The sequence below is a fragment of the Octopus sinensis genome, linkage group LG5 (genome assembly GCF_006345805.1).
Source record: "Octopus sinensis linkage group LG5, ASM634580v1, whole genome shotgun sequence".
Lineage (NCBI taxonomy): Eukaryota > Metazoa > Mollusca > Cephalopoda > Octopoda > Octopodidae > Octopus > Octopus sinensis.
In genome coordinates, this window is record NC_043001.1 from 20,895,413 (window position 1) to 20,918,652 (window position 23,240).

The following is a 23,240-nucleotide window of genomic DNA, read 5'->3' on the forward strand; positions in this document are numbered from 1 at the left end:
TGAATCTGACAGTAAAGTGAAGCAATTAACTCTTTATCATAAGATTATAATTTTCCAGATTATCATCCTCAATTGTGGAGTTGAAAGCTTGATCTCCACAGTCAACAAGTGCCCTATATGTACATAGCAGCAAGTTAGATTCAAATAAGAAATCTTTATTTTTAAACAGTTTAAATCTAGGGATCTTTTCTGTTAAAAAAAATCCAAATTCAGTAATAAGACACCAGATGATGATTAGAGATGAAACAAATCTTCATACATAAGGAGGAATGTTGTCTGAAAATTATAATCTTATTAGCAACTCATCTCAGCCATTAATTTTTTATCCTATTTGCATGAGATGAATATTGATTAATATAACAAATAGACTTCACAACATAAACTCATGTATTGTGCATGATACAATAGAATGGGGCGTAAGTTGTAGAAAAGCAACAATGTAGACGGAGTAATTTACATGACATTAGATATTATATGTATTAATTTAATACCAAAAAAAAAAAAAAAGGCCACTGTTCATCAGTGGGCCTAATGCTATTTTCTGCTTTAAGTTGATGCTTATAATGTCTATATCATTTACAGAGCAGTTAATTTCTAATCATTCACATGCTAGAATAAATTTATTCATGACAAACTATTTGAGATGGCAAGAAAATGTATTTTATTTGATTTCATATCATATTCAGTAGGTGGTTTTGTGCCAAACTTTGAAACAATATTATTTTCAACAATGCAAAAAGATGTATAAAAAATAAAATTTTTCTGTAGTCAATGAGTAAACACTTGAAAATAACTTGTTTAAAAACATTGAAATCAAGATTCCAAATACGGTTATTGCAATTTAAAATGAATCAACATTGTCCACATTCTCAGAAATTCCAAACAAAAACCGTAATTGTTCTCCCATATTGGAAAGTAGAAAAACAAAAGGTGATGAGACTAATCGCCCTGAAGTAAATTAATTATTTCAAATAATTCTTTTGATTTTTGCAGAACTCTATTAGACACGTCAGACAAACTTTCAAATACATTCCACTCAGCAGTATAGAAGGGGCTGCACCAAAACTCTGCAAGTTGAACCTTAACACCAACAGGGTGTCACAAAATAGTACAGACAGTTTCTGACATGGGTTGTAAATATTTTCAATAATAACAGCACAATTGCCAAATGTTGTGTATATAATAACGGAATAGTTCTCCGGTTCTACAATAAAACAGCAATAATTGGCTCCCGTAGCCCATCAATGTTATGACAGTGGCTGTAAAGTAACCATAATTACAAATCACCCTGAGTACTTGAATTTTTGATAAGTGAATAAATAGTTGGATCAAAGCACAACACCAGCTTCTGTAATTTCCACCCCATAAACTAACCAGTGGAATAAATACATTACAAAGAAAGTAGGAGAAAAATAGTCCTGTTAGAAGTGGTTTCATTCCGGGATGAGGTATTTTCATTAAATCACTATACATCTTAGAAAGACAGACAATAACCAAAACCCCAGTAATTTGTTCTAAAGCAACTTCTACAAACATATACAAAAATTCTGTTACCAAAATTGTATAAAATTCTGCATCAGGATTGTTCCATTTCGAAATCACTTTCGATGAATTGATCACCCTGGCAAGTGTTTCAATAAGCAAAAATGTCAATGTTATTTTCCACACTGTTTTCCGACTACGATTGTGCAAGATATGGCGAAAAGCTTGTGTCTTAAGAAGAAGAGCATCCAAAAATATTAAAACAGAATCGTGTTCAATGTATTTATCTACCACTTCGTTGCAGTTGCTACAAACACATGTCAGAAGCCCCGAAGACAGTTTATGGAACAAATCTTTGACTCTTGTACCACAATTTATGCATCGATAGTTATTATTATTCGACATTTTCAATATTTTACGAGGAAGCAAAATATTTCAAGAACCCTTGACTCCAAGAGGTGTGACTCCTAATGGTTGCGAGATGTGATCAATAATTAGGCGATCAAAAATTACTCTTGAACCAAGATTTTTTGTTTTTTCCAGGTTTCATATAAATCCTAAATAACTAATTTTAAAAAGCAACATTGCTAAATATTTAATGTTTATGTTATTAGTTCAACTGTCAGTCTATTCAAAGGACATTTCAACCGGGTGAATTTGGTAGTATTTCTGCCTGAACCGACGGGATGGAGAGGAGGATCAGACGCCTTCGAAAGAAACGAACGAAACGTTAGTTAGGAGGGTGATGCTGACAACATCTGAGCAAAAACCGCGGTTTTGTGGGAGTAAACTCATCTTCATTTGGGAAAAAAAATATCATTTGAGCCACTCAGACACAAGACAATACGACTCAAGTTTATGTCGCTCTCATAATTTCCTGTCTCAATAAGCCACAACACTTAATTACAGCTCAAGTCGTCGTCGTCAACGACACGACATCAGACGCAAATCAACAGAACCATGGACCGTTGCTCAACTTATAAAACGGCAATCAGGAATTGCTTCCCTTACATTATCACTCTTTCGTACAACATTTGAGACAACTACGTGGACACTCTATCCGCTAGAAATAGAAGTCAAATCTTCCTCTCTCTCTCAAATTACACACTACCGCCTTTAATAAAGGGGAGGAGGGATTTCGGGGTTTCTAATTTGTCTAACGATATGGTTTTGATACGAGTATAAATATATTTCGCTAGCATTTCAATGGCATAAATATATGTTGTTTGAGGTGCATCTCGGAAAGTAAAACATCACTCTTTCGTATAACATTTGAGACAACTACGTGGACATTCTATCCACTAGAAATAGAAGTCAAATTTTCTCTCAATTACACACTACCGTCTTTAATAAAGGGGAGGAGGGATTTCGGGGTTTCTGATTTGGGATCTTTTCGCTTTGACAGACAGATTTTTAAAAGAATTTCTATGTAACTAAAAAATTTTAAACTTCGTATACTGGTAGAATGAGTTTATAAAACATCTTTTTCTCTTGGCTTTCTTGAGAAAATTCTGTAGTTTGTAAGCTATTTGTTGTTTAATTTCTTGCATTTCGGCAATTTCCAAGAGAAAAAGATGTTTTATAAACACATTCTACCAGTATACGAAGTTTAAAATTTTTTTAGTTACATAGAAATTATTTTAAAAATCTGCCGGTCAAAGTGAAAAGATCCCTGATTTATCTAAGGATATGGTTTTGATTCGAGTATAAATATATTTCGCTAGCATTTCAATGGCATAGATATATGTTGTTTGAGGTGCATCTCGGAAAGTGAAACATCACTCTTTCGTACAACATTTGAGATAACTACGTGGACATTCTATCCACTAGAAATAGAAGTCAAATCTTCCTCTCTCTCAAATTACACACTACCGTCTTTAATAAAGGGGAGGAGGGATTTCGGGGTTTCTGATTTGTCTAAGGATATGGTTTTGATTCGAGTATAAATATATTTCGCTAGCATTTCATATGGCATAGATATATGTTGTTTGAGGTGCATCTCGGAAAGTGAAACAGTTACAATATTAATGCTTTCGTTTAAGTCAGGCTAGCAGAATCGTTGGCACGCCGGACAAAGTCCTTAGCGGCATTTCGTCCGACCTGACGTTCTGAGTTCAAGTTCTGCAAGGGTGTCGACTTTGCCTTTCATCCTTTCTGGGTCGATAAAATAATTACCTGTTGAGCACTGAGGCGATGTAATCAACTTACACTCTTCCCCGAGCCTGCTTTCATTATAGAATTCACATTGCTATAAAATAGATTCTGTAAAAATGAGATTGTAACCGTAGGTATAAGCTTGCTAAATCAGGGCTGACACTTGCACATAATTCTGTAAATTTTTGACATTTTTCTTGTAATCAGCATATAAATCTTGTCTTGGGAGGGTCATTACGCCAATAATAATAACCACACTCACTGGTACAGCTGCCGGCCTTATCCATGATAGCTTCAACAGAGAACTAATCGGCTGATGGACATTCCATCAAGACATGCTGACTCCTCTCACTTTCTCTCTCTCTTCTATCGCTACTATAATGGCCTCTGACCCTCAGAGCCCAATGGTCTTGTACCTCCATCATTGAAGTACTCTTGACACACTCATTTCTCCAAGTTTCGTTTTCCTTGGTGCGTCCAGTCCTCTCCTTTTTTTCCCCCTCCATCAAGCGCTATTCCAAATGCTTCATCTCCGGAACATCGGTCCTCCGGAATCCCCACCCTCTCGTCTCTCCTGCTTGTGTTGATCTGCAAGTTTAAATAAATCATTAACGGCATTGATCATTGCTGTCTCGCAGAGTCTGCAAGGATTAAGGACTCTGCTTCTTCCTCCAGATTCAGCAAAAAAAAAAAAAAATGGTATAAAAAGATCGTTTCTTTTTTTTTTTTTTCAACTCAAAAGGTAGTCATATTGACTATGATGAATGTTTTCAAATTAAAGGTATTTCTATAGAATAGGATCGGAAATATCTAGTTCACCAAAAACCGTAATTTCTTCAGATGTGTTCTGAGCATCTGAGATTAAAAATTTTTTTAAATTAGTAATATATTTTTGTTCCCCACCATCTTCCTAATTTTTCAACTTTTGCTGTCTTTCGAAAATGTTTTTTCTATTTTATACATTAAATATCTGATATGATTCTTAAAAAACACCATAATCAAATTAAAATATGTACGGCATAAATTTGAAAAATATTTTTTTTTTAATTTCGAAAAGGGGCGAGCAAAGAATTCCCCCTCCCACCATCGTCTTTTTCTTTTTTCTTCATTTTTTTGTAGAATCATAAAACTGCGACGCTTTAAAAAAAAAAAGCATCCTTACAGTTATGGTCTGGGTGCATTAGAGAATTATTTCCAACGATTTTCTAAATGCACACCACCTCTATATATTATACTGTTTCAAAATATTTTCATTGTTTTAATGTGTTATTCAAATATCAACTCGGTTTTACTGAATAATATTGTATTTAAAAATGTTGCTATTATTAATTTTTAAATATCAGGAAAACCACCCTTTTGTTACCAACCCGGCCGAAACCAGCTCTGGCTCTGAGTTCAAATGTCTTATTTTCATAAGTTTTGAATTAAAATCTTCCACCAAACCTTAGTCACAATTTATGTTCCTAACACTAACTTAATGATAACTAAGTTATTTTACTAAATTATTTGTTATATTTAAAGTAACTGGAAGAACCACAGAGCATCTCAAAATAAATACAGTAACGAAAGGGTTAACAGAATTGGTAGACCAGGGTACCAAAAAATGTCTGCAGTTTTTAGTTAAGGGCCCTTAACAGAGTTGAAAACCACACCGAAGTCTATAGTACTGCTTTATCAGAGACGATAAAATAAAGCCCTATTAAAGTACTGGGTGGTAAAGTATTCCAGATGTGAATGGAATTATAAGTGAAGATGGTATGGAAGTTATCAATAGTTGACAGATGTAGCATACAAGATCTCAAAGGGGAAGGACAAAAAAACAGGAAAGAGAGAGAATTAATGCCATCTTCTTTCCCTAAGCTGATTTGATGTAGTGTGACCTGATCACTTCCGTTTGCTGAATTAACAATTCAGTATATATCGATATTTGCTAGTCAAATACACACAGATATTATAAAAATAATTAATTGTACTATTTAATGTTTTTAAGAACGTCTCTAATGGATTTTTAAATTTCGCTACATTTTATTTTTTACTTCTTTTAAGCAGAAAATCGCTGCAGGAATGCAGGAAGCTACAGCGCCACCTTTCGTGAAATTTAAGGATGAATAACTCTTACACTCAAGAAATTTGAGGTTTGTCTTGCTCTACAAGAAAGCTGTTTGCATGCAACACAAGAGAAAAAGAGGAAAATTTAACTAAGCGTCGCCGAACTAATCTTGAGGGCGACAGCAGAAAAAAGAAACACTGACGTCCTTCCTTACAGAAAGTTTTCTCCTTACATAAAGCAAGATGAACGCTAGTCAGAGCGGAGGCGGTGGCAGCATGGGGTCCGATGAAATATATACCTGTGACTATAAATCTGGAGACAGTAGTTCTGGCGGGTCTATTAGTCTCAAGATATTGGTGCCAAACGCAATAGCAGGAGCTATCATTGGCAAAGGTGGCGAAACAATAGCTCGAGTTCAAAATGAAGCTGGTGCTAAACTGAAAATGTCCAAGTCCAACAATTTCTATCCAGGCACGACTGAAAGGGTGTGCTTGATTACTGGGCCATTCGAAGCCGTCCGCAAAGTACATAACTTTATAATGGAAAAGATTCGTGAAAAACCAGATTTGAATACTAGATGTGACGACTATCGTGGACCTTACGAACGAAATCAACAAATCAAAATCCTCGTCCCTAACAGTACTGCCGGTATGATAATCGGCAAAGGAGGCAATTTTATTAAACAGATTAAGGCAGAAAGCGGAGTATCAGTGCAAATATCACAGAGCCAGAAAGGTACATATATACCAGAACGATGTGTTACGATTGCAGGCGATGTGGATGGTAATAGAACGGCAGTCGATATGATCTTACGAGTTATAGCTGAAGATCCTCAGAGTGGCTGCTGCCCTAATATAAGTTATGCTGAATTCTTGGGTCCCATGTCAGGAAACAATTCAAATGCTTTACCCTTCACTCACATGAACTATAGAAACCAAGATCAGATGGGTTTAGCAGCGAATAACAACTTGGGAAGTTTCAATTTCGGATTTAACAATTTCGGAAATAATTCTAACTCTAATGTATCTAACATGAGTGTAAACAATGCTAACCTTGGTGGTGGAGGTTCAGGAGGAGGTGGTGCTGCCGGAGGAGCAATCAACAGCTCAGCACTAGAAAACTTAAAAGTAACACTTCGTAACTATGGATTCACCGATATGGCAATTGAAGAGATAGGAGCAGCGATGAGTACATTGGCTAATTATGGTATTCTTACCAACATTGGTTTAAACCTAGGAGCCCTTAACAACTTAGGCACTGGAAGTGGTGGACTCAACCTGCAAGGCCCACAAGGTTCAAATATGATGTCTGGTTGTAACACGCCCACTACCAGTGTTAGCAACCCGTTTGTCAATAGCAGTAACAATAACTGTATTTTTGGTCCCGTCGGCAGCTGCCCGTCAGCGATGGAGAATTTTGCATCAACATGCGCTAGTACCAGTCCCTTCAATAATTCCTCAGCAAATATGAACAGCGACAGGTTTGGTGGTAGCCCAATGTTAAGTGATTCATTTGGCACTGCTGTCAACTACTCAATGAATAATCCAGTTTTTGCAGCAGGTCCAAGTACTTCTGGTGACCAAATGAAGAATCAGATGTCTTTTGGACATAATTCGTCTGTGTACAGCCCTACAGAAGACAAGTCCGGACCGACAACGAAGAATGAAATAGAGGTTCCAGAAACTATTGTTGGAGCCATCCTCGGACCAGGTGGCAAGGGAATTGTCGAACTTCAACAGATGACCGGAACAAACATTCAGATATCAAAGAAGGGTGTGTACGTCCCTGGTACTCGAAACAGAGTGGTTACTATTACCGGTACGCCCAATAGCATCACAAAGGCTCAGATACTTATTCAACAACGTTTACAACAGGAAGAAATGAAACGGGCGCGACAACCACTGGCTCGTTAATGTAATTATATATATATGTATATATATATACATATATATATGTGTATATATATATATATATATATATATTGTATGCGTGTGAAATCAAATCTCACGAGCTTCATTCTTCAAGTTTTCATTGATTATTGTGGGTTTACAAACAGGATAAAATGTACTAGATTAGAATGTTTTTAGATATTCACCACACGTGTTATAGAGGAGGTTAGCTGGTCGCTGTCATTTTCAAAAAATATCCTTTGAACATCTTTTTAACTCTTCAATTTATATGTGGATAATTGTCTATATAACGGTGTAGTACTATTTCTCACTAACATTTTTTTAGAAGTTTATTCAGTTGAAGAAATTTTGGTGGCAATTTATATAAATGTGCCGGATCACCAGAAATATCTACACACATACATTACTCACACACATATATTCACACACACAGAATGTGTTTTATTTTCTTCATTTTTTTTTTTTACCTTTTGCAAAGATAGTTTTTATTTCACTTCCATTAGATAAATTGTTATTATTTATTTGTGAGTTTACAAGAATCAATTGGATTCTTTCCGCCAAATTTGTTTTAAAATGTAATCATCTTTCTCCAGTGACTTCTCACTTAAATGGCTTGTTCATAAACTTGTTACTGTATTCATTTTGCTACAATTATTATTATTATTATTATTTTATTTTTTTGTTAGTGGCAGCTTTTTTGCTTAATCATTTTTCATCACCTGCCGAAGAACGAACAGGACTAGGTTAGAACGAATGTTTCCCATCAAAATTTCAATTTTTTCAACTATTTTGTAAGTTCCTCTTAATTTATTAATTAGCAAAATGAAAAATTTGTTAAATATTTAAACTTGTGTGCGTATTGTATGTAAATAATAGTCTTTAATGCTTGTAACCATGGTATTTTCCAGTGTGGTCCCCAAATCTTTATACTTTCACTTTTGACAAACATATGTATACAGACAAATAATAGCCGTTTGCAAATAAGGACTTGTACATGTGTATACACACGTGTACTTAAATATATATAGATATATACGTGTGTGTGTGTGTGCGTATATAAGTACGCGTGTATTCATAAATAGTTGAATATTCAAATATATGTTTGTACACGTGTATATTTGAGTGTGTGTGTGTGTATGTATATAAACGCATGTGTATACATATTTATGGGTTTATTCATATAGCTATACATATATGTATATATACTTACATTTGTGTTTATAGTCCAACCCAATCCAGCATAGAAAAATATACGTTAAATGAGGATTATATATGTACACACACACATTCACAAAATTATATATATATATACATACACACACACACACACAAAGGTGAGTCATTATTTACAATGCACTTAATTTTTTCCCTACTGGCAGGAAGATTGGTTGTGTGTATATCACTAGATGTGGTCTCCCTCAAATTCCTATGAGTTAGGTTTGAACTGGAAATATCAGTTAAGTAAGTTATGTTCACCATGGCCACTTTGCTTTCTGTTTGCTCAAAGAAGAGCAACTTTCAGTGATCCATATTCTGTAGGCTAAGGGTATATCGGGGACAGAACTCTAGTGAAAGTTTTTGACACAGTATGAGAACAGTGTGTTGTTGCGACAGACTACATAGTAATCAGTTGAATTCAAAGACGGTTGTACAAGTGTCATGCATCAATGAGAAGCCTGATGCCTGATCAACTCTCTTGTGATGACAACATTGAACTAGCTCAAGACCTAGAGCTACCTGTAAAACTGATCGCAGCTGATTTGACCTTAGTAAAAGAGTATGCAAGTTGGATCATAGAAATTAAGGAACAAGTTATAAGTGCATTGTGAAGAATTATCGACTCATTCTTATGTATGTTTTGTATGTAGATATATATATATATATATATATATATATATATATATATATATATATATATATATATACACACACACACACATGTATATGCAAATGTGTGTATGTGAAACAGGTTTTGCACAAAAACATATTTCAATATAAGTTAACATTTAGTGTTACAAGGCAGCAAGCTAATAGAATTGGACAAAATGCTTATTAGCATTTCTTCTGGTTTTACATTAATTAATTAATTCAAATGCTGCCGAGGTCAACTTTGCCTTTCATCTTTCTGGGCTTGATAAAATAAGTACCTGATTAGCAACGGGGGTCAATGTAATCGACTTCTCCCTCCCCTCAAAATTACCGGCCTTGTGCCAAAAACTAGAATTTAGATAGTGTTGAATGGGTCTTCTCACTGAAACTGGTCTGTTTTTATTTATGAAGATTAAACCTTAAAAGACATTTTCTTCTTCATATTTCTATAAGAAGTTAGGATAAAATTATATCTGAAAATTTCTATTCAAATTCTTACGACCATTAAACATACTTTCTATCTGGTTCCATTCTTCAGTTTGTTCACAGATGAATTCTCACAAAAACCAATCATTTCTGTATTTCATTACATAATCTCAATCCTTTCAACATATTTGTTTCTTCTATTCCTTTATCAATTATATGTTTATTTGACAGATAAAATAGGTGGTGATTATAACATCTTAACATTTGAAATAGTCCTTGTATTCCTGCTGAAAGTTATGTCCATTTTAAAGAGATAAGTTTTTTTTTTTCTTAGTTTTTTTTTTTAAACATAATTTTCATTAAAAAGTTGCTTTTGGTTTCATGGAAAGCATTTAAATATATGGTTGAAAAATACATTACAAATATTCTGGTATGGCATTACCATTGTCTTTCAAGTCTATTCTTAGAAGTGTTTCATATATTTACACATTTTTTTGTTCATTCCAATACACCAGATTGTATCGAACATTGACACATGTTAATACAAAAAATATTTCTAATTATAACTTGAATAAGACATCTTACATTAATACTGAACTTTAATGTAAAGTACACACATTTATTTAGTCATTGTAGGAGCCATGCTTATAGATATAACACTGATCTGTAACATTATTCCTAATCTCTTAAATATATGCAGTTTTTGCTTGCCTACTATTTATTTTATATAGATATATGGCTAAAAGTTACCCTCATCTTACAAGGATCTGACAGTTTATTTTCATCCATAGTCTATTAAGATGCATCTAAATATGGCTGGTAATTCTGAAATCTGTGAGAATAATTAAACACCACACTAATTATTGACGAACACGGCTATGTTTTCCTTTCATTTGCATTGATTATATATCCATGATATACAAATATTCACTCATAATAAACAAGAAATAAAATAATTTAGCTGATGATTTTAGGTGATTTTAATATTCATTAAATATATCAAACTATGTAGAAAATTGTATTTTAATTTACACAAATTAATCATTAAATTAGTTATATATTACATCTTCAGTGTTACCATCCACCAAAAGTTTTTATCTTTATACCTACACACACACACATATTTAGATATGAAATGATCACTTTTTGTTAGAATATTTATAGTCTGGACTCAACAGACTGTAACCGTTGAAAAACCTGGAACTCTATAGACATTTTATTATGTATGTGATAAATGCTACATTTTGTTTTTAATTTTGCTCTTTCACTTTACACATCTAGTCATACTTTTCCCCTTATACATCATCACCATCACCTTCTAGTTTATCTATCTCTTTGACGTTCACTACTATTGGAGCTCCTCCTAATGGCTTTTATAAATCCCGATTTCAAGGAGTTGGTGATAGCAGACATAAGATTTGAGCCTAGTTTACTTTCCTCTGGTTAAATTTTAAGGTGCTGTTGCCTGCTTTGGACTTGAAGGGTTTATTTAAAGTTTTGGCATTTTTATACACATAATATTCTATTAACTCACTAACATACAGAAAACAAAATTTCCACTTCATTGTAAATGTTTCAAACAATATTTATTATTTTATCAGATTAGTTTTCATACAATTCAGTGTAACATCCTTTAAGTTACACAATAAGCCTCACAATCCTTAAGTTTACGAGTTCTATTCATTCATTAAAAGAGCATTAACTGTGATATTTATTTCTAAGACTTGGTCTCATAAACAGTTGCCTTCTTAGACTAGGTATCTTACAGATCTTTTTCATTTGTTATTTTTTAACTGCTTCACTTTGGTGGGCTATTTGCATGTACTGTTAAGCGTTTTAAATCATCCAGCTTCTCTTATTTAATTTTTTCTTTTTATAGAAGGAAAAAATGTGTAAATGACATTGAACTGCCAACATAATGAATGAATAGATGTTATTTCTAAAATTATGCCTGGGAGATGTATATCCTTTATAGCAATTATACTGCTATTAAAACAACACTAAAAGTTTTGAGATTTAAATTTATTTGAGAATCAACAAAATTTATCCACCATTCTACTACATTGTAAATAGCCCACACTAAGACAACTTAACTTATATACAGAAACATTTTCACATAATATCAAATTACTGCCAAATTTATTGACAAAGTCCAAGTTATCTTCTATTTTAAATCACATTTTGTAATCACTAAATTTAATATTTGTTGAATGTGAACACCAAGTACAGAAATTGACTCCTTAGACAAAAACAATAATCTTGGTTTAGTACATATATTCGATGAAGGAAAGGAAAAAATAACTAACTTGATTCTAAAATGTTTCATTTTATATTTTGTAAAAATATTGTAATTTTTCTTTTCTTTTTTTTTTTTCTTTTTTCTTTTTTTTTTTTTATCCTGTCTTAGTTAAATTTATGAGCTGCACTTATTTCACAAATGATTTAATCTGAGATTGTATTGAAATTAAAATAATTGCATCATGGGAGAATGATACTAACTATTTAAAACATATACATACTTTTATATTTTTCTGTTGTAATTTTGTAATGATAGCATGTTAATAATAGATGTGTATAAATTACATATATATTATGTACACTCACTATCATTACAAAAATAATAATGCAGATGTGAGTATATCACGTGCATGTGTGTTTTAATCGCTACTATGATTCTACATCAATACTATTGTGTTGGTTATACTTAGTTATATAGAAATATCTGAGTACTTAGTTTATTTCCTAGAGTCTGTACATTTGAAGTGGATGACCGCTCTACTAGACATAGCATTTCATTAAATGTTTGATGTTTATCAAGTATATAGGTGTCATTGAGCCACATCTGATGTGGAGTAATATGTAGTTGAACATGTGCAAAAATCGAGAACATATTTTGTAGCTGTGTGCCATTGATGTCAAACATAATAATACATTAGGAGAAAGACAGTGAGAGAAATAATGAAAAAGTGTGTATATATATATTATCATAAGCTAATTAGATAACTTACAATTAACAATTCTATACTGAGGAATTAAAATATTTATGAACATTTACATTACCCACTAAAAAAAAATCATTTTTTTTTCTATGTGTCAATGTGTATATGCATTTGTACATAGGTATAACATTATATATGTGTGTATATATACACATACACACGTGTGTGTGTGTGTGTACATATATATATGTATGTATAATGTGTTGTTGTATATTGTGTTTGTAATACTTTTATATTCATTTATAATACATTTATATGTATACACATAAACTATATGCAAACAAGTCTACATATGTAACCTACAATTACATATACATGTATATATATTTATACATAAACATGTGTGTGTATTCATAAAATGTTTAGTTTAGTGAGTCAGATCCTTGTGTTCTCAAGCTTAACATTTTTCTTATTTCTTGTCCGATTTAAAAAATTACTTTCCTGTTTTCTTTGTCTTGAGTGAGTTTGTCCTAAAAACAGTTTCCTGTTTTATGTTAGGAGTTTAGAAAACTTTCTTTTTTTAATTTAATTCATTCTTTATAATCTTGTTCTTCACACTTGATTTCTAATGTTTTGTGCCAAAGTGTATGAACTCTTATTACAGAAGATGGCAATAATTACAGTGCTATGACAAATATAATTACTTGCTTGTAATCAAAATATACTCATCGTTTTATAGTCACTTAATCTAGGAAGACCATTCCTCTATATATATATACATATATATATATATAGATTTAATATATAACCTATTAAATCATTTATTAAATTGTTTTCCTTCAAATTTTAAAATTATTAAAACCATAATTAAAAGGCTTGCCATGACAATCTTTCTTGGCTGACACTGTTAGAAATTATTTATGGTTCAATAAAAAAGAATATAAATTATATCCCCCCCACATACACACACACACACACCTTTTCATATTTTGTCAATGTTTGGTTTCTGTTGTTTAAAATTCATATATGCAAATTAACATGATGGTGCATATTATCATAAAATTATAACAATATAATTGTGTCTTCTCTCACAAAATAAGTTTTAAATGCTTTTCAAGATTATCTCTAAAGCCTTCATTGAATTATAACAATTAAATTATAAGTATGTTATTTGTTGATAATATATCCCTCCTTGTCATGTTGCTGTTCCCTTTTAAAGAATTTTATAAAACATCATACTGTTCCATTTATGTTTCCTTTTTAATCAGCAATGCTTTCTTTCTTGGAATTTCAAGGCCAACTATTTCAATTTTGAGAAGACAGTCTGTTGCTTTCATTTGTCTTCTAAATATATTTACTGATGCAATAAAAATTCAGGATATTTTACATTTAGTTCATATTAATTAATCTTGTTCAACATTTTGTTAAGATCTTCACACTACAGATGTACACATATTTACTAATCATAAAGCTGTTGCTTACTGCAAGTCTTCATAATTTTAATTTGTGCATCCAACTAACAATTAAAAATTGTGAGTTCTTTCATTTTCTTTATCTACATAAGTAATCTTTGTTGACATTTGTATTTAGCGTATATATTCAGAGAAATACATAATGCCTACATGGTTCTCATAAAAAAATATAAACTAGATAATATATGGATATGAGTTTGATGGAAAGTTTATTTTTTACAAAAACAAAAGTATATTGAAGATTTTTACCATTAAAAGAACTTATCTATCTACACAGTTACTTTTTAGATTTCCTTTGAGAAAACATGCCACCTTTTTTTTTTTTATTCTTACATAAGTGTTAATAACTGTGAAATAGTCAACTATATAAACTTGTTCTGTAGGATTCTGCTCTATAATTGCATAGAGATCAATGACTAGGTATATAGAACTCGTGAAATTTGCCATAGTATTTCATAATGTAGTTCTAAGTATTGTAGGTTTCTTTCTATAAAATGTTCTCATGTTTTGTTATTATAGCTGACAAGGTTATACAATTTTCTTAAATACATTTTTTAATGAGCTATCATGATCTATGCCTATTTTAAGTATTGACATTTGATTAAGGTAGAATTTCAGTGTACATGTTTTTAGATATGATTTTTGTATTCGAATACATTTTTACAAACTAGATGATATAAATCGTTTTTAATTATTATTTCTAATTAACTAAAACACATTATTTTCTATTGCAAATTTTGGGGAAATGGCAATGTAAAACTAGTTGTTGCAGTCATTTGAGAGTGCCTATCTTGTAAATATATCTCACAGTCATTACTGAAAATTTGAAACATTTGTGTTTAAAAAGGAAAACTAGTATTTGCTTCTTTGGTAAAATCTCTTTTCTATGTGGAAAAAATATATCACAGATTTAAACTACTGTTCTATGTGCTTCTATGTAGAACTGCATTAATTTTCATTTTATTTTATTTTTGTTTTTATTCTGGTCATTCATAAAACTATTAATATATGAAGAATAGCATGTTTACAAACTTTTAATTTCCATTTTATTATGACATATTTGTAACCACATATTTACATATATCATTTTTTTAAACTCATTGTTATTTATTAACTTTCTGAGAAAAATATTTTTTTATTTCCTTCTGTCACTATAATTTTTTTTTTTTATTATTATTTTGAAATGTTTTCTACAAGTTCCATTAATTCCATGAAATTTTGATTCCATGTGAAAACAAAATAACTATTGAAAACTTTCATTATTTCATTAAGGAACTAATTTCCCTTCATTTCCTTATTGCTTTACCTTTTAACATTACGACTTATAAGAGGCTTCAGTATTTAATCTGCATTAAGGAGATCCTGTGGATTTATATATGTAATGAGAAAAACAATTTAGTTTTTTATTTAATTTCATTTCTGCTGTTGGCTATTTCATTACATCTTCATGCATAGCAAAAAAACAAGCAAGCAACACATATTCCTCTGTTAATTGTTGATGTGGAATATTTGTTGTACATCATCCTTCACAGCATTTATATAGTGATATTCTTTATCTTAGGGCATAAACATTATTATATCTAGCATTTTTATTTCATTTCCACTGGTTTCCTTTTATTTGAGAGAAAAAAAAAATTCCAATAAAGTATGAAGCATTTTATGATTGTAATGATTATAATTTCTGTGACAAATTTGTTGGATTTAATGATGGAGGGAAAACATCTTTTGTTGTTGTGGGAATAGCTTATGCACACAATACACTATTATTATCTGCTCAAATATATGTTATATTCGTATGCATTATGTTTTTTCAAATATTTGGTGTGAATTCTATGATAGACAGAAATGGTATTATATTACGCTTATATGCAGGTTGTTTAGAATAAGGAAATATCAAAAAACTTCCATAAATTGTTAAAAGTTTTGTGTGACTTATGAACCAAGTGAATTAAAATGTGTTGGAAATGATATTTTACTATTAGATTCTTGTATACATTTAAACATATGTACTTTGAATATTACAGTTATTTGTTGAGACTAATAATCTATAGAATCAATACATTCTTTAAGTGCATTGTTGATTGTAATTTCTTTTTCTTTTTCTTCCAATTTGGTTGAATTCCATATATCCACAGCTGTTTTATAATTATATAATAATCAGGAAATTTACTAATGTTCTTATTGAATACTTTTCAATTTTTAATTCAATATTTAATTATCCTTAGATCATTATGGCATTTTTATTTGGTTGTGATAACGCTAATCAGAACATTGTACCAGAAAAATCAGATATATGTATGCATTCATACACAATCACACATCATATGACAAATGTTTTGAAACAACAAGTTGGTACAAAAATGTTATTTCACTCTTCATGTTTTGCAATGATATTTGATCAAAAATATGGTCAAATCTTCTAGAAAGGGGTTTTCTTTAAAATCTTTAATGTACGTCTTCTCAATTATAATGGATATACCCAGGTCTGCCAAATCACTCTACCATTTGAACTCTAACAAAAATATCCCATAAATATTGCTTGAATGATAAATTAATTTGAGACACTTTTTTATATTTGATCTCTATTGTAAATATCTGTTGGTCATATTTGTCTGTTGCTAGGGAAATAATAGATATTTAGATAACTTTTAATATTCAAATATGAAGTGTTCATAAAAGTATTTCATCTTATTTTAACAATAACTTCAAGAAGTATAAAATCTTTTCATAATCTAAAGCAAGGAATATGACTGTCATGTACGCTATTTGAGTATTGATCACATTGTTATGAAGTGATCCAAATTTAATTTGGACAAACGTTGAACTCCTTATTAGCACTAAAGAACCTGCTATAGAGTTCTTTGCTTTCACCAGTTCTTTCTACTTCAATGTCCTCAGGAATTTGGATCATCCTCACCTCATATTGTTAACCACATAATCGTTATCATAATCAAACAATACTCTTATGGTCATGTGATGTTGTCACTAACGCTTTGGGATTGAAAGTTTCAAAAACAGCTCTTAGAGGCTATAATATGGCTTGGAATATCCCAAAAGTATTTTGTTATGTCATCCACTGTACCCTAAGGTTTTATGTATTTCTTCAGTTATTGCAAAATTGTCATCAATACTTACTTCTGTGGAATTAATTCCCGAAAACCTGGTTAATTCCATATTAAAGTAAATTTTTATCTTTAAAAAAAAAGTCAAAAAGAATGCTATTATCTATTCGAAATATAATTATCAAAGAGTTTGTTTTAAAACAAAGAAACAAAAAATGGATCCAAACTAATGCCAGTGCAACATCTTTTTTGTTAATTTTAATGAATATAAATTATTTTCAAAATAGTTAATAGATTTCTCAGTTGTCATTTGTTTTTTGTTTGTTTTTTTTTTTTTGTTTTTTTTTTACATGCCTATTCATCAGAAAAGAGGGGCCGGCATTGTCTTATTGTTTTAAGAACGACTTTGTTGTTACTCTTTGTAACTTTTTCAAAGGGAAGTTGATATAAATCGAAATTTTATAATTCTGGAAGGAAATCGGTTTGCTCTCTTTCACACACTCACACATACAACAAACATATGCACATAATTGAAAATATTCTATAAAATTCAACTTTTCTCATTTAAATCTATTTTGTTGATAAAATCTCCAAGATTTTTTTTTTTTTCTACAAACACATAACATTATTCTTGTTATTCAAACATTTTGAACTCTACACAATTCGGTTTTCATCTGTTAGTATTTTATATTAACCGTCCCATTACAGAAATCACATAACCACATTTTAAACCTGGACAATAGTTTTGCTGTGTTTTCGATACCCTCAGATATTTGCTTTGATGCTGTTTATAGGAGAGTTTAACCCTTTAGTGTTCAAATTATTCTATCAAACATAATGCTTATTGATTCCCATTGATTTGAATTAATCATGCATTATCTCATATCTTCAAGATCTTGATGGTGTAATTACTTAATGTGGAATAACATTGTAGGGTAGGTGTGAGAGCCTGGATCTGGTCAGTTTGAACATAAAACAGATAAAATATTTTGGCCAGATATGGCCGGTTTAAATACTAAAGGGTTAATGCAGATAACACTGAATCTAGAAACCCAGTTTCTTAGGTGATAATTACTATTCTCAATCATGAGAGCAAACTGACGATTATTAGAATTCAAACAAACCATAGTTTACCTTTAAGTACTGGCAAACGGTAACACAATTCTTAAATAAATATTTCCTGAGTGTTTAGTGATTTTAATATAATGAAAGTGAAATGAAAGAAATTTCAGTATTGCCTGTATTGTTTATACCTGTGAATGTTTCTTTGCTTTCATATAAAAAAAATCATTTTAACTTTCCTTCTACATTAGCAAAATGAGATATGTATGGTGGAGAGAGAGAGAGATAGATGCAGGTGCCATAGACCAGATCATATTACGTTCTTTTTCTTACAAAAATGTGTTTGATACTTGTCATCCATCAACTAATAAAATTAGTTTGATATATATCTACTTACTTTTATGTCATAAACTTTTAACAAAACCATTTGATTTATTATATGAAAGGAGTGATTGAATCCACTTTCAATAGACACATTTATTATTGACTGTTGATCAATAAGAACACAACTGTAATCCTGACATTATCAGCTAAAGTCATTGGATCAGTCTCATTTGAATATTGGTTTCTTTTATGTATTCATTAAGTATAGAGTATTTGAAATTGCATCAGATTTTCATCATAGCTGGACTACTGAAGCTAAGGATTTTTATAGATTTAATTTAAAGTTATGTTAATTCCGATGCAATTTTTAGGCCTTCAATAATGTTGTTTAAATGTCTAGCATATGTAATCAGGATGCTTTTCTAAAGTGAATGTTAATGAAAAGCATGGGAATAAATCTGTGCTTGTAAGATTGTAAAGCTTTCTCGCATAATTATTGAAATAGACTGGCATTTATTAATCAGGTTGGAAAAATTGACAGTTTGCTATCATCGTTCTTTCCATCCAGAATATTAGGTGCCACTGTTTTGCCATTTGTTTACCAGAATTCTTGTTTCTCTGTCAGCTCCATTATCTCAGAAAACGCTAAAACTAGGCAGTTTAAATCTTTTTATGAATGATTACTGAATAAAGTGGGGTGGTAGATTGCAGAATTATTTAAAGTCCACAATATTACTCTTTTTACTGTTTCATTTGCTAATCAAACTGTATGATGTATTGAAAGAAATAAAAATATTCCTTCTGATAGTGGTAGCTACAAAAGGGTTAATAGTGGGAAATACTAACTATTATGTAAAAAAAATTATATTTTTATCAGATTCTTAAAAGAGAGTGGTAAAGGAATCACATCACAGCCCAACTTGTAAAAATATATAAGCAACCTTAAATGACTAGAAATTTGCAAGAAAATAAAAAAGATTGGTCAAAACCCATCTTTTATTTTTATCAGTTTTTTTTTTAAGTTTGCATTTTGACATTTAATTTTTTATACCCTTGTTTAATGTCCTCAAAAATAATATTCCTACACTTTGTACAACACAAAATTTCAGTCTAAAATATGCTTTCATTTTGATGCTTTTCACAGTATTTTTTGTTTGTAAACTACTTCTCACTTTAATAATTTTTATTTATTTAATGAATTTATCTTTCATTCTACTTTATATACTCTTTTAATTTTGATATGCATTTAGCAGATTTTTATCAGGTTTCATATTTTCTTTGAGTCGGTTATATTTTTGTTAGCTTCCATGAGGAAATGCAGGGTGTCTTTTTTTTTTTTTTTTTTTCTCCCCTTTCCGCCATTTTGTCTTTGGCTCTCTTTCTCATTTAGGGAAACATGCTAGTTAAAGACAACAAAATACTTTACTGAACGACATAATCCAATAGCTGCAGTGGAATGTTAATTTTCACTATTTCTTCAGCTAATCAATCATTAGAAATTTGCATTTTTTTTTTTTTTTTTTTTTTTTAATAGAAAAAAAAACTCCCTGGACAGTACCAAAAATATTTTATACATTCTGAAAACACTTTTCCCTTCAGTTTCATATGTGTATGAGCATTCACCATCATCCTTTTGAAGATAAAAATTGTGTTAATGCTTCATGCGTGTATGTGAGGTTGTGTGTGTATATGTGTATATATACTTATATGTATATATACACACATATATATGAATGCGCATCAGTTATATAATGATTGAAACTTAATATCATTCATATAGTTATATATCAACTTGTGTTTAAAAAATGTTCCTCAATTTGCTAACGAGTTATGCAGAAGATGAAGCAGTTCTGTTTTACACTTTAGTTTATTTCACAATAATGAGGTTTTCAACCTTTTTCTCTTTTTGTTTTTTTACCTCTTCAATATTTTCAATTGAACCATTTACAACATGCACTTGGATTGTTTTTCCATTTCCTTCCAGATATCTCTTGTTTACAGGATAAAGTATTGTTGTCTTATTGTTATGTTCACTTAAGACTAATATTTTGAAACATTAAAAAAGGTAAATATTCTGTCATTCTCTAGACTTTTTTTGTCGTGCTTTTCTTTGTCAGCAAATAACCTTGTTTCTCTCTTTCATTCTGATCAGTGACACCATGCGTGTATTTGATCTCTTACACATCACCAGTTCCAGTAAACAAACCAACGCATTTGAATGCAGTATGCTTTCTCCATATAGAATGGGTTTTATGTAACTACATTGCAGTGTAGTTGCAATAATAAATACAGTATTTTTATTGTGTAGCCACTGATTTGCCAGGATATCCTGGGTCCAACTAACATTATTGTTACAGAAAAACTAGACAACACCACTACACAGTCTCTGACATGCAGTATATAAATATATGGGAGTTCAGTGTGACAGTCTAGATATGTTGTACACTCTTTCCTGTTCTATTTCTATACAGTGGCTACAGCTGATGGAGGTGAAGTTGAGGATTGATCAAACTATAATAATTATTGTTCCAGTTCATATTTATAAATATTAACTTTCCTATTTAGATTTGACACTCTGCTATAGATTGTTTCTAATTACAAGTGTATGATTTTATTATTCAGCCAGAATTCTTTTGAATATTAAGCTTCAAGTCCATTAATAATGAAGTGTATGTCCTCTTTATTCAGTGCTTGTGTTTCCATATCATGCAACATCACACTTCGCACACAAGCATCGTGTAACTGATCTCTCAACATTTTCCAAACAGTTTTTACCGTTTACAATGCTCTCAGAATACCTGCTGAATTTTCTCCACCGCAAAATTCAGACTGACTTTTCTGCTGGTTTGAAGATTCTAAGTGTAAATTTCGTTTGGTAAGGAACCGGAAATAGCAAATGCTATAATCACTAACTGTCCGTTTACAATAATTTTTATCAGGATGCAAGATAATGTTCAGTGTCAAACATAGTTATTTCCCTTGTACATAACTATAGTTTTTACCTCCCTTGTATTGATAAACCATGTAATTTCATTTTGCAAATGTTAGTCATTCACTCTTGCACTCGGGTACTAACCCGTTCGTTTGTAGTACCTGCATACCATAATTTTATTCACGAAATATTTTCAGCGTAATTCAATCTACCTTCAAGGCAAACCTCACTCAATCATTAATAATTGTTCATAACATTTATACAGATTTAGTCTTACGCTATAGTTGTTAGTTTAAGATTCAAATGTATCGTTTTGTGTTGGCATATTTAAGATAGTAATGATTAAGGTCTTTGATGCAATGCCTGCATTTACAAAATGGGCTAACAGTTAAAAGAAATGGAAGATGGATAAAGGAAGAGAAAAGCAACATTGCTATGTTTTTTCAACACTTAATAGCTCTTGGAATATTTTAAGGGTATAAGTATAATAATTGAATGAAATGCATTTGTATCACTATATTGGAATTTCTATCTGTAGAAAGCTTCCATCAGTTTGTGCTGTAGGGTTGAAGAAACTAAGAATACTGAGTGAATTCATATATATAAAAGACAATTACTAATTAGAAAAAGTTTTCTTATTTCTTTATTGCCCACAAGGGGCTAAACCTAGAGGGGACTGACAAACGGATTAAGTCGATTATATCGACCCCAGTGTGTAACTGGTACTTAATTTATCGACCCCGAAAGGATGAAAGGTAAGGTCGAACTCAGAATGGAGCGGCAGACGAAATACCGCTAAGCATTTCACCCGGTGGGCTAACATTTCTGCCAGCTTGCCTAATTAGAAAAGTTTTCTCGTTGATAAAATGTTTAGTGAATTCTCATAGCATTGCATTTATTTCAGGAGATAACAATCTTTGTATTCTTCCTAAGGTGTTCAGGGGCCTGTTCAAATTTGCATTCTAGGTAAACATTTGATCTTTTCCAAATGACTACAGGTATAGAATAAGGGAGTATCTTTATTTCAATATTGTATGCGTTTGAAGATAACTTTCCAATGGTTTTCATTATCAACTTTCTTTTTGCTGAAAGCTTTAGAATTCAGATCAAAGATATCTTTGGGTATCAGAGAGGTCACATTGATGATAGTGCTTGTGTTTAGGAAAACGTGGAAATAAATATACCTTGGTTTTAAAGTACCTGTCTGAAAATCATTGACTAAAACAGGCTCAAAATAGCTATCAACTTGAGTCCATGGTATCAGTATTAAACCAATTTTTTTTCTTTCTTTACAATTAGCCGCAAGCCTCTCAACTACACAGATCAAGTTCAAATGAGGGAAACATTTTGAAAATTCTCATCTTGACTGTAGAGTGTGTCATAGAATAATAGATATATTGTAAATGCAACAAAGGATTTTCACATTTAAGTGATGTTTCAATAAAGATAATCTTGTGTGGATTTTCTGAGATAAGGAATTAATACACCAATGTATTGAAATTCATGTTGTCGTCTTGGTTATAGGCACACCAGCTGAAATGTGACTAATCATCATTTT

General features: G+C 31.1%; 2 protein-coding genes and 1 long non-coding RNA gene across 3 annotated transcripts; 2 read left to right on the forward strand and 1 right to left on the reverse strand.

The window, feature by feature from the left end:
- Nucleotides 1–644: 644 nt before the first annotated feature.
- LOC115211819 (protein ARV1-like) lies at nucleotides 645–2,588 on the reverse strand. The gene has a single exon (XM_029780528.2). It carries the CDS (start codon nucleotides 1,885–1,887, stop codon nucleotides 1,144–1,146), a length of 744 nt encoding a protein of 247 aa, XP_029636388.1. The 5' UTR covers nucleotides 1,888–2,588; the 3' UTR covers nucleotides 645–1,143.
- Nucleotides 2,589–5,708: 3,120 nt separating this feature from the next.
- On the forward strand, nucleotides 5,709–9,237 carry LOC115212088 (RNA-binding protein Nova-2-like). Its single transcript, XM_036503201.1, has one exon. It carries the CDS (start codon nucleotides 5,929–5,931, stop codon nucleotides 7,597–7,599), a length of 1,671 nt encoding a protein of 556 aa, XP_036359094.1. The 5' UTR covers nucleotides 5,709–5,928; the 3' UTR covers nucleotides 7,600–9,237.
- Nucleotides 9,238–13,035: 3,798 nt separating this feature from the next.
- LOC118763590 lies at nucleotides 13,036–20,837 on the forward strand. The gene is made up of 2 exons (XR_004999341.1): nucleotides 13,036–18,162; nucleotides 18,386–20,837. It is a non-coding gene; the product is annotated as an uncharacterized LOC118763590 (long non-coding RNA).
- Nucleotides 20,838–23,240: the final 2,403 nt, after the last annotated feature.